The following is a 15,833-nucleotide window of genomic DNA, read 5'->3' as shown; positions in this document are numbered from 1 at the left end:
CTATACAGAGAAATCTGTCTCAGAAAAAAAAAAAAAATGTGCTTTCATTTTAATCTCAGGTGTAGGGATGTGGGGCTGCTTCGGACTGTCCACAGAACTAACCATGATTTGCCTCCTGCTCTAGCCTAGCAGAAGTGTGGTTTTTGCCAGCTGCAGATTGTGTGGTGTTTGGAATTTTGGGAACTTTTCAGAAGGTATATAAATGCTAGGCTCCATTGGTGGGGTTGATTGTTGTTGGTCGTTTAGGGAGGTTGGCTGTGCTTTGTTAGTAGTCGCGCTCAAAGAAGAAACAAAGGGAAAGAAATTAGATTCAGGGATCCCTCTTCCTCTCCCTCTCTTTCTCCCTCTCCCTCTCCCTCTCCCCCCCCTTTCCCCTTTCCTTCTTTCTCTCCTATCTAGTGATGCTAGGTGAAACCAGGGGGAATAAAGGGTAGGAAAAAGAAGAACCCACAAAGTAGCAAAGAGAAGCTACAGCCATGTCTCAAGCCCTATATGTTCTCATTCATTCCTAATTAGTTTCAGGGACAAATATTATCATTCTGTTTTTTTTTAATTTTTATTTATTTATTATATGTAAGTACACTGTAGCTGTCTTCAGACACCCCACAAGAGGGTATCAGATATCATTACAGATGGTTGTGAGCCACCATGTGGTTGCTGGGATTTGAACTCATGACCTCTGGAAGAGCAGTCAGTACTCTTAACCACTGAGCCATCTCACCAGCCCTATCATTCTGTTTTATTCCTTCTGAAAATATTAACTGAAAAAAAAAGAAAATATTAACTGGAAATTATCCAAAATACCAGTTGTAGAAGCTGTAAACGTGCCTAAAAAAGAATGAGTACCTGAGTTCAGATCCTCAGCAGCTATAAAAGCTAAGCTCAGCACTGTGTAACCCCAGCGCTAAGGTGGCAGAGACACTGGATCATAGCCTGGCTAGCCTCAGGAAACCATGATCTATTGCTTCAGTGAGTAACCCTGTCTCCAAAACTAAGGTAGAGGGATGGGGGAAGACATCCAGTGTTGATCTCTGGGCCCCTATATATGTGCACACAGGTGCATAAGACACATGAACATACCCATAGAACACATTTATACATCAACAACTGCCATCCTAATAGATATTAGCTACCATTATAAGCAATACACAATGCTAGCATAGCAGATACAACAACAAATGACAGTTTCTGTTTCCCAGGGCCCAAATTTGAGGAAAACAAAGCTCAAAATTTTTACTTTTTACAAAAGTAAATTACAAAAGTTGGAACCGAAACTCAGAATGTTTTCCATAGAAAATAAGTGGTCTTGGGCTGGGGACATAGTTCAGTGGGAGAGTGTGTGACACACAAGGCCATAGGTTCAGCTACAGTACCCACTCCTCCCCTAAAAAAAAAAAGCATTCTCGTGCTTGCATGTGGATGCTCATGTACCACAACTCATATGTGGAGGTCAACTTGTAGGAATTGGTTCTTTCCTACCGTATGGGTTTCAGAGATTAAAGTTAGACTCTCAAAACTAGTAGCAGGCTTTTCTCTAATGAGCCAGCCTGCAGTCCAAGCAGTCATTTTATAGTGCCAAATTATTTAGACTCCTTAAGGAGGCTAATTAAGAAGCCAAATTATTTAGACTCCTCAAGATTAATTATGGACTAATTAACAGTTAAAGCAAGACTTTTTGACTTGAGCAAAAGCAAAGTAACAATACGTCAATAATTATTGTTATTATTGTTTACTCTTATCTGTTGTTAAGGGCCTGTTGTGCTCTGCTCCGTTCCTCAGTATTAAAATGATACTGTTAAAGAGACACTCTGATAAAGCAGGTCAATCGTGCTTCCCGCACTTCCCTTCCCTTCTGTCAGCAAGGAAAACGGACCGTGTATGTGGAATACAGTGCAAGGCCTTGGGCTAACAGTTTCAAAGTTCCAGATAACAAATCATTGCTGCAGGGACAGCTCTCTGCAGGGCTGTCTTCTGAGCTGTACCTTCTAGGCAGAACAGGTATGATGTAGACATGTGTTGGGGAAAGGATGCATTTCAGGCAGGAGGAACAGCAAAAATACTTGGAGGAGCAGAAGATATGCTCAGGCAACAGCAATGGTTCAGTTTCATTAGAACGTAGGTATGTGAGGCTCCCAGAGATGGGTAAGCAGGTAAAGGTGCTGTCTGCCAAACCTGACATCTTGGGTTTTATTCCCATGACCCACATGGTGGGGTGACAGAACTTCCGAAGGCTGTAGCTTGTGTGTGCCCCACCTCCACGAGTAGGGGCCTGTGTGCATGCACACATTTTATTTTGTCATTTTAATTTTTTTATATGTATGGGTGTTTTTGCCTGCATGTTTGTCTGTGTACTGGTATACAGTATACCTGGTGCCCATGGAAGCTAGAAGACGTGTTGGATCTCCTGGAACTGGAGTTACAGATGTTTGTGAGCCACCATGTGGGTACTGGGAATTGAAACTGGATCCTGTGAAAGATTAGTCATTGCTCTTATCCACTGAGTAATCTTATCTTTCCAGGCCCAGCTATTTTTGTTTCTTTGTCTCTTTGATTTTGAGACAGTGGTCTCTTTTTTTAGTCCTGGCTCTCCTGAACTTCTTTTTGTAGACCAGCCTGGTCTTAACCTCACAGAGTTCCTCCTACCTCAACTTCCTGACCACAGTCAGTCTTTCAACCTTTTTTTAATTCAAAAAATTTTACAAATATGGATATAGTGACTGATCTCTATAGTGGTATATTTCTGTGAGCTTGAGGCCAGCCCTGTCTACATACTGAGTTGCAGGCCAACCAGGGCTATACAGTGAGACCCTGACTAAAAAAAAACAGCAAGCAATAACAAACAGAATATAGGTGTTTGAAAAGAGTGAAAGGTGTGAGTGGGAAGAGGAGCTTTAACAGTATTAAAATAATTTTAAATATCTCTTTCAGGATTCTATCCGTGCAGTCTTGGCAAATATGGACAACCTGAAGCCCTTTGTTACAGAACACTTCATTGTATTTCCCTGTATCCTTTCTTTCCTGGTTCTTCTCCCACCCCTACCCCAGGAAAGTCGAGTTTAATTAGTCTCTATCTCATGTGGCCCAAGGTGGACCTCTATCTACTCTCCAAGTGCTAGGTTACAAGTGTAACCCTGTGTAAAACACCATGCCTGACATTTGGGATTTTGAGGTAGCTAGCCATGGCTGGTCTCACTAGGTAGCCATGGCTGTCCTCCTGAGTATGTTGTTGTCTGATTCAGGGTTTCTATTTCTGCACAAACATTGTGACCAAAAAGCAAGTTGGGGAGAAAAGGGTTTATTCAGCCTACACTCTCAGCATTGCTGTTCATCACCAAAGGAAGTCAGGATTGGAACTCAAGCAGGTCAGGAAGCAGAAACTGATGCAGAAGCCATGGAGGGATGTTACTTACTGGCTTGCTTCCCCTGCCTTGCTCAGCTTGCTTTCTTATAGAACCCAAGACTACCAGCCCAGGGATGGCACCACCCACAATGGGTCCTCTTCCCTTGATCACTAATTGAGAAAATGCCTTACAGCTGGATCTCATGGAGGCATTTCTCTCAAGGGAAGCTCCATTCTCTGTGATAACTCCAGCTTGTGTCAAGTTGACACATAAAACCAGCCAGTACAGTTGTCAAGGATAGCATGGAATTCACAGTAATCTTCCTCCCTCAGGCTCCTGGGTGTTGTGATTATTGGTATGCAACACCACACCTGGATTTTCCTAGCTCTCAGTGACCCACAGGTGACACTGTAGATTCAAATGGAAGCACTGAGACCAAAGGCCGTTTGGACAGTAGGTCAGAGAAGGAGAGCTACTGTCTCAGTCTTCACATAGTTACCAGGGGTGCACACCAGTTTCCTTCCTCAGTTCCTTAGCACCATCCTCAGATAAAAGCAAGTGGGAGAGAGTTTCCCACCTGAAGTTTAAACATGGAGAAATCATCCTGACTCCCTACCCATTTGTTTTTACTCTGTATATAGAGATGAAATGGTTTGCTGAAAATCTGCCTTCGGGTGAGCAACCATGAGAAAGAGGGTGGTGACAAAGAAAATGGGCAGGACTGTGAGCTGACCACCGTGTAGCTGTCTGCCCAATTGGGCTCTAACCACATAGGAGCATAACCACATAGAGCCCTGGAGCATTTCCTTCAAGCTTTGTTCAATACCCTATGGCTTAGGCACCATGTTAAGTTATTTAATCTGCCTATGTCTCCTTTATGAAGTGGTGAGGAGACACACTAATTTGGGGGATTGTATGTATAAGTATTGGTGGGTAGGAATACATAGTGTATCTGGAGAGTAATTACTCAGTGCCAGATACCCATGTAAACATTTAATTTTGTTTTTGCTTGTGAGACAGGCACAAAGGCCTGAGTTTGAATCCCCTATGGCCATATACATGTACCTAAAACTCTGATGTTTGGCCAGGGAGGAGGGTGGTAGGTGGGGAGTTGGCAGAGATGGGCAGATTCTAGGAGCTCACTGGTGGCTGGCAGGCAGAGATGAAATGCTGAGGTTCTGATTTAGTGCCAGATACTGGCTCAAGGGAAGGAGGTGGAGAGCAGAGGACACCCAGTTTGTCAGGGAGTAAAACGTATCCTCCTTTGAAGAGTGTTCTATTAAAGTACAGCTTGAGTTGGGCTGGAGAGATGGCTCAGCGGTTAAGAGCACTAACTGTTCTTCCAGAGGTCCTGAGTTCAATTCCCAGCAACCACATTATAGCTCACAACCATCTGTAATAGGATCCAATGCACTCTTCTTGTGTGTGTCTGAAGATACCTGCAGTATTCTCATAGAAATAAAAATAAATCTTTTTTTTAAAAAACAGCTTGAGTCAACTTCACTTCAGCGTAGAGGCAACAGTTGTTTTGGAGCAAGGAAGGGCAGAAGCTCAAAGTCACTGTTTGTTCAGGAAAGTTGTACCAGGCAAAAAAGGAAAGGGCTCAGGCAGAAGTTTTATCTTAAGACAGTTCCCAGAAACAAATGAAGTCCAGAAACCCAGATAAAACACTCTTGCTGTATTATGACATTCAAATTTCCCATTGTAGGGAAACCAGCAGATGGTATTCCTCTTGAGTTGGTAAGTTTTGCTTTTCTTTGCTTTTTTTTTTCTTTTTTGTCTTTCGAGACAGTTTTGCTTTTCTATACAAAAATGAAAATTGTCTCTCTTGCTTCAAAAGTGCTGCTTTTGTCTCCTCTGCCTTTGCCCTTCAGTTGCTCAGGACCCACAGACTGCAGATACGGGGCCACACATCTCCTTTCTTTCATCTAGAGTTCAGAGGCAGTGTCTCTGGCAGAGTGTCTTACTGAAGTGCAGATGTTACAAGTTTCCTTTGGTAGACAGTCCTCTAAACTTCGAGCCAGTCTAGAAGAAGAAGGGTCCCAGGAGTCTGGTTTCCTTTCTGCAGGTCCTAGCGGAGAAGGAAGCGGAAGAAGCCACAATGAGGAAACGAAAACTCATGGAAGAGCCAGCTTCCCCTTGCAGGCCAGAGCCACACAGGTCAGTGGTGTAGAGAGACTTTGCCACCTATTGCTGTGTGTTGATTCTGCCCTTGAGCAATTGCTTGATTTGTAGGGTTCTGCAGTACCTTGTCCACCCTAGGGATAAACTGAGGCTCTCAGCAAAATAAGATTGATGTGCTCCTCAAGTTAGAGGCTGAGCTAGAGTGTAACTAGACAGAGTGCTCACCTAATAGGTATGAAGCCCTGACGTCAAACAGAAAACTACAGACAAAGGCTAGGAGGAAACACCGTCAGATCTATAGAACTGAACTCAACATAGTGGCATTATGCAATAGAAACCACAAAAAATAAGAATTCTCAGAATTTATATAAAAACAGAAGGAGGCTGAAGAGATAGAGATAGATTGGTTGGTAAAGTGCTTGCCATGCAAGCCTGAGGGCCTGACCCTGGTCCCAGAGTCCATGGGGCTGCCAGGCATGGTGGCCCAGGCTTAGAGCTGCAGGCAAGTGGACCTGTGGGGCTCACTGGCTAGCCAGCCTAGCCTACTTGGCAAGTTCCAGGCCAGTAAGAGACCTTGTCTCAAATAAAAAAGTGGACAGTACTTTGAGAAACAGCACTGGAGGTTGAACTTTGCCCTTCACACAAGTGTACATTCACACATTTGTACATTCACACCCCTATATTTGCATACCTGTACAAACATGCATATACACATGCAAAGGACTTTGAAAAATGAGGACGAATAAAATAGAATTTGTTTTATCCCAGGAACAATTAGCTGAAATGTAAATGTGTGCGAGATACTGTCTGTAGGTGGTACACATTCACAATCTCAGCATTCAGGAGGCAGGGGCAGTAGAGTCAGGGATATTTAAGACACCTTGTCTTTAAAAAATGTAGTGTGCATGAGTTGTCAGCAGGAATGCGAGCATATTCCAACACGCTGAAGTTGCTGCTGCAGAGGCTACTTGTGTCCTTTTGAGTCTCTGTCTGGGAGAATTAGTCAGTTAGACAATCTAGGCATTCTTACCATCCTGGGGATGCCACCTGGAATAATCCAAGGTGTGGTTGCTCCCCAGTCCAAGATGCTTTCATGTCAGTGAAGGTAGGTTACAAAGGGGCTGCCTCTGTTTTCTGGGTGGACTTGTCAGTGACAACTGGGAGTTCATTCCAAGCCATGTGGAATGTGATATTTGAGGTGTAAAACTTGGTTTTATTTTATTTAACTGATTTTCCTACAGAGAGGAGGCCCAGATCTCCCCTGGGTTTTGATGTACAACTGAACATTTCATAGTCTGATACCTCTTTCCATCCCATTTACTGTGTCTCAATCATACCTTTAAATGTCTTCAATTGAAATTCTATTATGAATTAAAGCAACCAAAGAAAATCTTGCCACACAATGTATCCTGCCAGGCAGAAGTAGTATAAAAATAGCCAACTTGCTGAAATATTCATTTGGGCTACATTTGCTTGAATGTGGTGATGTTGCCACAGCCAGTGACATTTCCTGGGCTTTCCTCCCCCACTTCAGGGCCAAAATGAAGACATCTAGTGAAGCTTCCAGCAGTAAGAAGCCTCTGAAGGAGAGCAAGAGGGTAAGCATCAAGACAGGGTCTTGGAGGCTCTGATGGCTCCTTCTCTGTTCTCTGGGCTCCTGTTACACACTCCACTTGGGCCTTGCTGCCCACTGAATTGACTGAACTCACTCTTGGGTTTCACTCTTTGTAGAACGACATTCAACTATTCTGCACTTGTCACTGTCCCCAAAGTAGTTGTATAATGAACACGTCCATGGATCTTTTCATGTTGACAGTCTTCTCGACTTAACTGCTTGTGCTTTATAATTTAAAAATAGGTCTGTATTGAATGGGTGTGAAATCCAATGTAGAATCCTCACTGTAGAAAATTTTTTGCCTTAGTCTATACTGGAGTTTGAGTCTGTGCATGTCTCATTTTAGCAGGTGAGGTGGGCATGTATCAGCCCTAGACATTGGTAGGGAGTGGAGGTACACACCTATAACTCTAACACTCTGGCCAAGGCAGCAAGATGGCTATAGTTTGAGGCCTGCCTAACCACACTATAAGTTTCAGGTCAGCCAGAGCTGTGGAGTAGGACTGGAGGTTGGGGAGGCCAGTGCCATGAAGTGATGTCTTCAGGATCCAAGGAGTCAGTGCATTGGTAACCTCACAGCACGGGAGGTTAGCTGAATTAAACCCAGGCAAGATCTAGGCAGTTATCATCCCTTCATGGAAGGGGGAAGGCACTTAAGCTTAACCCCTATCTAAGGTGCTGGCAGATCATGAACTGGGGGAAGGGGAGTCATTTTATGCCAGAGTTAGCCACTGGCACACTGTCCATGACTCAGTAAATAACCCTACACCCGTACACATGCACATAACTCTAATTAAGTTGTGGGTCCTAAAGAAAAAAAAAAAAAGCTGGAGCTCGATGTGCTGGGAAAATGGGCTGGGGGTGGGGCAGTGGGTCAGGTCAAGGAGTAAAGGTGATCAAATACAGTATTTACACAATAGGATTCTGAAAGAATACATCTTAAATTACTTTGTAAAAAAGTGGAGAAAGTTGGACACGGTGGCACATGCCTTTAATCTCAGGATTTAGGAGTCAGAGGCAGGATCTGAACTCTCTGATCCACAGTCAGCCTGGTCTATATATAGAGTTCCAGGCCAGCCAGGGCTACATATTAAGACCTTGTCTCTAAAACAGAGGGTTCGGGACGTGGTTCAGCAGTTAGGGGCATTCGCTGCTCTTGTAGAAGACCTAGGTCCAGTTTCCAGTATCCACATTGGGCAGCACACAGCTGCCTTTAACTCAAGCTCCAAAGCGTCCAACACTCTCTTCTGGCCTCTGTGAGCACCTGCATGTGCTTACGCGCGCGCGCGCGCACACACACACACACACACACACACACACTCGCACGCACGCACGCGTAAATAATTTTTTAAATTATAAAACAGATACCCAGTGAAATGGCTCATTAGTCAAAGGAACCTGCTGCCAAGCCTGATGACTTCCATCCCCAGGTCCCACAATGTGGACGGAAAGATCTGACCCACACAGGGTGTTCAGACTTCTATGTGCCTGCATGACAAGCACACCCTCATGTAGGCATATATTTTTCACAACCTATTTCAATAAGGGTTCAGCTTCCCCTCTAGCCCACCACCCACCAGAGGTTGTGGAAAAGAAAGTTTATTAGGATACGGAGGAAGAGGACTTGTTTAGAAATTGTTCTTTGGGGCAGTTTCAATCTTTGTTGTTCTCAGTCCAGTCCACTAGCAAACCCCAAATGTGAATCAGCAGCTGCAGTCCAGCCCACTCAACAGACACCACCCATGAACCAGCAAAAGCAGTTCAATCCAGAAGAAACCTCAAGACTGGCCAATCAGCCCAAGTCCATGGCAGCGGCAAGAAGCTGCAAGAATCTCACAAGACGTTCTTTGATGGATTTCTTTTCTTTTTTTTTTTTTCTTTTTTCTTTTTCTTTTTTTCTTTTTTTTTTGGTTTTTCGAGACAGGGTTTCTCTGTGTAGCCCTGGCTATCCTGGAACTCACTCTGTAGACCAGGCTGGCCTCGAACTCAGAAATCCACCTGCTTCTGCCTCCCAAGTGCTGGGATTAAAGGCGTGTGCCACCACCGCCTGGCTGATGGATCTCTATCAATGAAGTCACCACAAGCTCAACAACACAATGTCAGGCAAACCAAGATGTATGTTGTTAGTGAACTAGTGAGGCAGAGCAAACCGAACCAATGCTTGAGCTCCCACTGTCTGTGGGGTCCTATTTATATTCTATCTAAACATCTTTCATGCCTTTAAAGCTCCCAAGGAATGTCAGGCCAGACAGTCAGATAGCTATGTGTGTCTGGGAAGCAATGGCCACCTAGTGAACATAAAGAGGTCATGAAGGGAAAGTCCCTGGAGAAGCTGAGGCCCTTGAAGAACCCAGGCCAAGAGAGAAGTGACACTTTTTATGCCTGCAGGCCAATGTATCCAGAACTCAGTACTGAGAATGAATTGTTATTGGACAGGTTAGCAGGGATTAGGTAGTGATAGGCCTTAAGTCCACCAGGATCACAGGAATTACCTAAAACCTTTTGGAGTAAAGTATCGAAACAACTTCACTTCCAATATTTTGTCACCTGTTTAAGGCATGTTGTGTGCCAGGACACCCAACACACATGTAAAACCTGGCTGCTCCAGGAGTTTATCAAATACTTGACTGTGCCCTTGGGAATCTAGACCAGGGTTATAAGATGGGGCCCCAGATTTGTGTCAACCACGTAGCCCACCGAGGGGCTTTAGGTCGAAAGCTGTTTCCTCTGCACTCCCAGCCTTTGGAAATCAAGAAGAGAACTGAGAAAGTACAGAGGGGCACGCAAAGCCTTGAAGAACAAGGTGCACACAAAGCCTTGAGGAACAAGGTGCTCTACAAGCGAGACAATTGCCACAAAGGAGCGTTTCCCTCGCACGCCCTCCTGCCTACCTATTCTTAGTTTGACATATCGTCTCCTGCAAGAACAGTACCCTCAGCTTCTTACTCAACAAAATTACCTTTTCATCTTAACTCTGGGCTTAGAGAAAAGCTGAGCAAAAGGAGCATGTTTATTGATTTTGACTCAACGCCCAAAGACAGCCTCCATCACAGACCCTGTTCCCAGGGAAAGGATTTCTCCTAAATTAATGTAACCACAGTGACTCTCAGTGCAAGCCACTTGAGCTGGAAGAATTGAATTTGTTCCTATGGTTCAGTGCTTGGCATCCTCCCACCCCTTTGTGGAAAGTTTGGGTTATAGGAACACATACAGCCAGGAAGGATTGTGCATGTCTGAACACATTGAAAAGCATTAGCAGAGAATGCGTAAAAGAATACTATACTTGTCTCATGAGACCTGCTTGGGTAAGAATAGGAAGAGAAGAAAGACCCTTTCTTTTTGTTCTTTTAGATCCCAGACCTAGAGAGCCAGACTACGAAGGGGTTAAAAGACATTTAGAGAACAGATAAATCGCCCCATATGAACCAGACTGCTCAGTGTATTCTCACCTCTGCCCCACTTTTAAGCAGGTCTGGCTCTGAATTGTCAGTGCCTTTCAAAGTCTGACACCCTGCTGGCCCTCTTCAGTGGCACCACAGTCTTCCTCAGCCTGTCTTTCATCTCTACAGTTTGTGCCTGTACGTTGTCTTCCAGGGAAGCTACCCTTCTTGTGAGAGGAGTTTCCTTGCTTCTGGATGATCTTTGCCCTTCCTCTGACCGCTTATACCCAGCCCTCATAAATGCTGGACTCTTTGGTCATCTCTGCAGCAAGATTTAAGTCCCCAGTCATAGTTTCATTAAGTCTATGAGAATTACCTTTTCAAGAAACTAGAACTAGGCCCACAAAATCTTCCTTGCTGTCTAGGAGGATGAGAATGGCTTTCTTCCCCTGTAGCTCTCTCTCATCTGTGTAGGAACATTTCCCTGGGCGTGCCCACTATAGACACCAGTTTGAAGGGTTTATGAAGATACTCAGAAAGATCTACCATTCTAACTTGAATGTATGCTTAGAATGGAGGCCAGTGCTGACTTCTTCACCTATACAAATTCCTCACCAGAAGCACACCCTGAACAGCATCCATGCTGCTGGGTAGTCAGGCCCTCAGGCTATTCTGGGTGAGGACAGGCCAACTGGGAGAGATTCCAAAGAAAATGTATGCTTGTTTCTGACCATCAGAGCGTTTACTGGAAATGTGGACCTGGAACTAGGTTGTATGATATCCTCTTCAAGGTACAAAGGAATGTCTACAGAGAGTGGTCCATGGAGAGAGAGAAGATTGCATTGTAGCACACATGCTGTTGAGCTGTCATGTTTCCACCATTCCTGGCTCTAGTCATTCTGATTGTATTTACTCAGTAATGGTACTGTGCCCTTTTCAGCCTGTCCTGTCCCTGCTCAGAAAGCCCTGCTCTCCCTGACCAGATCCTCACCCTAATTCTGACAAAATCTCATTCATCTGTCAAGGCTCTATCCAAATGTCACTATCCCTGTGAAGCCCTTCCTTGACAACTGCCACCCACTTTGCAACTATAGCACTACAGACTCCTGGGGTTCGTCCGTGGCTACAGGCAGCTACACTGGGGCAGCTGCACCACACTGGCTTGTAGTACAGTCATGCCTCATGGACTGTACCAAAATGGCATCTGGTCCTCGTTTCCGCACCAGAAGGCACTCAGCAATAGGGATAGAGGCAAACTCAGCTGGGCTTGTTCTGAGCTCCTGCATCATATGGTTTTAGAGGATCTGTATTAGGAAGCTGGAGTGACCAAGAATAGAAGGAAGTATAGGACATGACTGGGCAATCAGAAGCAAGTAGCACCCAGATCACAGGCCATACAGGATGAAATCTTAAGGTTTTATCCTTAAAAACAAAAAAGAAAGACAGACTGGGAGTGGTGTGCATGCCTTTGATCCCAGCACTGGGGAGACAGAGACAGATGGAGGCCATCCTAGTCTACAGAGAGTTTCAGGACAGACAGGGCTACACAGAGAAACCATATCTTGAGAAAATGAGAGAGAGAGAGAGAGAGAGAGAGAGAGAGAGAGAGAGAGAGAGAGAGAGAGAGAGATTGAGAATATCTTTTTATCTTTTTTGTTTGTTTGTTTTTTTTTTTTTAACAGATTAGGGATGAAGAAGCCCAGCAGGAATACCAGGAGACCCCAGCTTCTACTGTTAAGGAACAGGGTACGTTTGGGGAAATTGTTTGTTTTGTTCTTTGAAACAGGTCCTTGTGGTAGAGCCCAAGCTTGCCTCTAATTCTTGAGTCTTCTCCTGCCTTAGCCTCCTTCATGCTGAGATTACAGGCATGAGCCACCATGCCCAGCCACCCCCTGCTTCTGACATTGAACTCAGTAGCCCAGAAATTCCAACACATTTCCTAATAAACTGGAAAGTTTCAAAGGAAAGCCGGAAGGGATGTGGTTCCCTCATTTGTGGGGCTGAAGAACTATTTCTGGGAAGCATTTTCTCTTCATCTGGGGCGTCAGCATTAAGACTGGAGGTGCAGCCGGGCGGTGGTGGCGCACGCCTTTAATCCCAGCACTTGGGAGGCAGAGGCAGGAGGATTTCTGAGTTCGAGGCCAGCCTGGTCTACAGAGTGAGTTCCAGGACAGCCCGGGCTACACAGAGAAACCCTGTCTCGAAAAACCAAAAAAAAAAAAACAAAAAACAAAGACTGGAGGTGCAGAGGCTGGGTCTGGAGCTCAGTTGGAAAATACTAAATTCACTTTTACAAAGCCCCAGTGACAATCCCCAGCACCTCAAAAAACCAGGCAAGGTACACACCTGCAATCCTAGAACTCTAGTGGTTTACAAAAAAACAAATTAGAGGCTGGCCCAGGTTGTATAAAATCTTGTCTCAAAAAACAAATAAATAAACTCAAGGCATAGACAGATGCTCTGCCTGGTCTAGGAATACCCAAAGAGGAATATCCTTCCAGCATTCTGATCTTTTACTCAGAGTAAGGACGTGGAGTGGGATGCAGTTATCCAGATGCAGGATGTGAGCCTGTGAATTACTGGACAAGTTGTGGTTTCCTGTGGAAACATGTCAGCTCTAGTGGATGGCTGAGACTTGAGCTGTATAAATATCTCAAGCCTGAGTTTGAAAATATGCCAAGGTCAGAATAGAATCTTGCTGAGCAAAGGTGAAATTGGAAAGGTCAGAGCAAACATTTTACCTGGCTCTAAATAATTCTTAGTGTGCGAGGCTGCCCTGTGATCTCCTCTTAGATCAAGGAGACTGTGGGCCAGCATCTCTTCCATGCCTGAGTGTTTTCCTTACAGATGCTACATTGGGGCATAGCCTGCCAGGGCTGGTTGTCACTCCACTGCAACATAGCAATCCATCACCACTGAAAGAGCCAGCAGCCAGAGGCTTCTTGGGGTTTCTAAGGTAAGATAGAGGTTTTGCCATCAAGCTGAAAAGCAATCTGAGTTCAGTTGCTTCGTTGAGTCTTGGAGGGGGAGAGACTAGAGAAGGAGATTTTTCCTATGATTTCTCATTGTATCAAAGATGGATGATAGAAATGGAATTGAGAGCAAAGGCCTTGATTCAAAAGATTGCACTTTTTTTTTTTCTTTTCTTGAGACGTTTCACTATGTAACCCTGGCTGACCTACTCACAGAGGTCCCCCTGCCTCTGCCTCCAGAGTGCTCGGATTAAAGGTGTGCACCACCACACCAGGCTCTCTTCTTCTAAGACAGGGTCTCACTTTGTAACCCTGGTGGATTTTTGGGGTTGGGATGCTCTGTTGTCTGCTCACTTGTGCAGTTCTCTCCACCGGGAGGTGCCCACATAAGGCCTGTTTCACAAATGTTGATTGAACAGAAACATCTGTTTTTCTTGGGTCATTCAGATGATTTGGAGTCCAGAATGCTTTCATTCTCCCATCCAAATCTAGGTGTGTGTTCAGAATCCTTTCTGCAAAGGACCCTGAGCAAATCTTTATCTGTCTAGAGCTCAGCCATCCTGTTGCAGTTCTCTCTCCTTTATTTCCCTCTTCCGGGGATAATCTAATTTGGGTGCCTTCTCAAATGCTGCTTTGGACTTGGGTTTCCATTCAGTGGTTCCCCAGTGCAAAATGCCCTGGCTAATGAAACACTAATGGGAACCAGGGAGCAGGGAGCGAGCTCCTCAGTCTCAGATCCTCTGTTTGCATCCTGCAGTGCTCTCTTCCCATTTGGATACTTCTTCAGGAAGAGCAGTCAATGAGCCTTCCAGGCACCACAGTGTGGGTCGGCACAGGAAAGAAGATGTCCCCTCGCAGTGACTCTTCCTGAACTACACTACACCTCCTTTGCTTTCATTTTCTCTTTTTTTCTTCTGTTTATTTTGAGACAAGCGTTACTGCATACAGCCCAGGCTGGCTTCAAGTCTGTACCTTGGCTCCCTCTGTGCACCCCCGCGTGCCATCCTTTACTCTTAACCCTGGTCATGGGCATGAGGGCACCAGACTGGATCCTCACAGGAGTTTATCCTGTTGTTTGCTTTTGGTTTTTCCTGTCTAAAACACTAAGAATGTGGCTGGAGAGATGGTGATTAGGTGCATATAGCTATTGCAGAGGTCCTGAGTTTGGTTCTCAGGACCCATATCAAGCAACCTGGAGCTCCAGCTCTGTCAGAATGGTCTGACCTTTCTTCTGGCCTCTGCAGAAACTTCCGCCCCTCGGCCCAACCCCCATATTTGGAAAAGCAAAACAAAACAATGCTAAGAAGGGCCAACAAAGTGTCTTGATGGGTAAAGCACCTGCAGCCAAACCTGATAACCTGAGTTCAACCTCTATACATGCACCATGGCTTACATATCACACATAATAAAATGTAATTTTATTAAAAATTTCAAAATAAATAAATAAATAAATAAAGCACTAAAGAATTCTACTGCCCTAAGGTTTAAGTCTTCTGTCTCTAGTGTTTAGGACTCTAATGCCGATAACTGCTCATAGTGGACCATTGATTGAACTTAGTGAACTAGAGCAGAAGAGAGAACAGAGAAGCAGTCATGGGCCTCCCCCAAGCCCCAGACTCATGTTGTTGCTTAGTGAACCACATGATGTATACCTGCTCTCAGCTCTTACAGTTCTTTACCAGGGGTCAAGGGAATAAGGTCACATGGATTCACTAGCCTGAGTCCCACTCCACTGCCCCAAAGAAACTATCCCATCCTCACTTGGTTTGGCCCCAAGGATAGTGCTAAGAATGTGAAATGCTCCCTAAGGTGCCTTGACAGGAACATAGACCAGACTAAGTGGCAGCCAGTGCCGGCCGGTTAGGGCCCTGGAAAAGGCCAAGGTACCCAAACCCTTTCTTCACCCAAGGGCCATCTCGAGACCCATCTTGGGCTTATGTGACATCGGAGAACCAAAAGAATAATGGGTAGAAATTTAGGAAAACTCGTTTTAGCTTTTTAACTTTTAGTGAAGTCCAATATTAAGATGGACTACCCTTGGTCTTTAAACAGCCATTTGTCTGTTGCATGCCACAGGGTTCCCAATCAGAAGCCTGGGTCTAAAGTGCTGGGTTCCTCTGAGTCCTTTGCTTGGCTGTCTCTACTTTTGATGGGGAAAAGGAAGAAGTAGGGTGCTAGGGGGTGGGCAGGCAACCCAGAACCTAGGGCCTGAGCAGGGGACACTAAAGGCAAGCAAGGGTATAGGGATGGGGGGTTAGCAACATGGGCAGTACCAGTTTTCCCAAACCCTGTTCACTATATTTGTCCTACAATCCTGAGCATAACTTCACAGACAGCTCCTGCTGAAGGACACAGCTCCAAAGCCTGGCCATCTGAGTGCCCATGCTGACTGGGACCAGTT

At 45.1% G+C, this 15,833-nt stretch overlaps 1 protein-coding gene across 1 annotated transcript in view; it reads left to right on the top strand.

Moving 5' to 3' along the window:
* The window catches only part of Majin (membrane anchored junction protein), a 39,000-nt gene extending 24,116 nt beyond the window's left edge, over positions 1–14,884 (top strand). The window contains exons 4-11 of the mRNA XM_028771289.1: positions 2,929–3,004; positions 3,890–4,015; positions 5,050–5,081; positions 5,410–5,501; positions 7,000–7,063; positions 12,143–12,206; positions 13,308–13,416; positions 14,190–14,884. Coding sequence (XP_028627122.1) covers positions 2,929–3,004; positions 3,890–4,015; positions 5,050–5,081; positions 5,410–5,501; positions 7,000–7,063; positions 12,143–12,206; positions 13,308–13,416; positions 14,190–14,235 — 609 coding nt within the window. The 3' untranslated portion in view covers positions 14,236–14,884. The remainder of the gene's footprint in view (positions 1–2,928; positions 3,005–3,889; positions 4,016–5,049; positions 5,082–5,409; positions 5,502–6,999; positions 7,064–12,142; positions 12,207–13,307; positions 13,417–14,189) is intronic.
* The last annotated feature ends 949 nt before the right edge of the window (positions 14,885–15,833 follow it).

Source organism: Grammomys surdaster, unplaced genomic scaffold (assembly GCF_004785775.1).
Source record: "Grammomys surdaster isolate TR1022 unplaced genomic scaffold, NIH_TR_1.0 205, whole genome shotgun sequence".
In the NCBI taxonomy this organism is placed as follows: domain Eukaryota; kingdom Metazoa; phylum Chordata; class Mammalia; order Rodentia; family Muridae; genus Grammomys; species Grammomys surdaster.
This window is presented reverse-complemented; position numbering and strand designations above follow the sequence as displayed.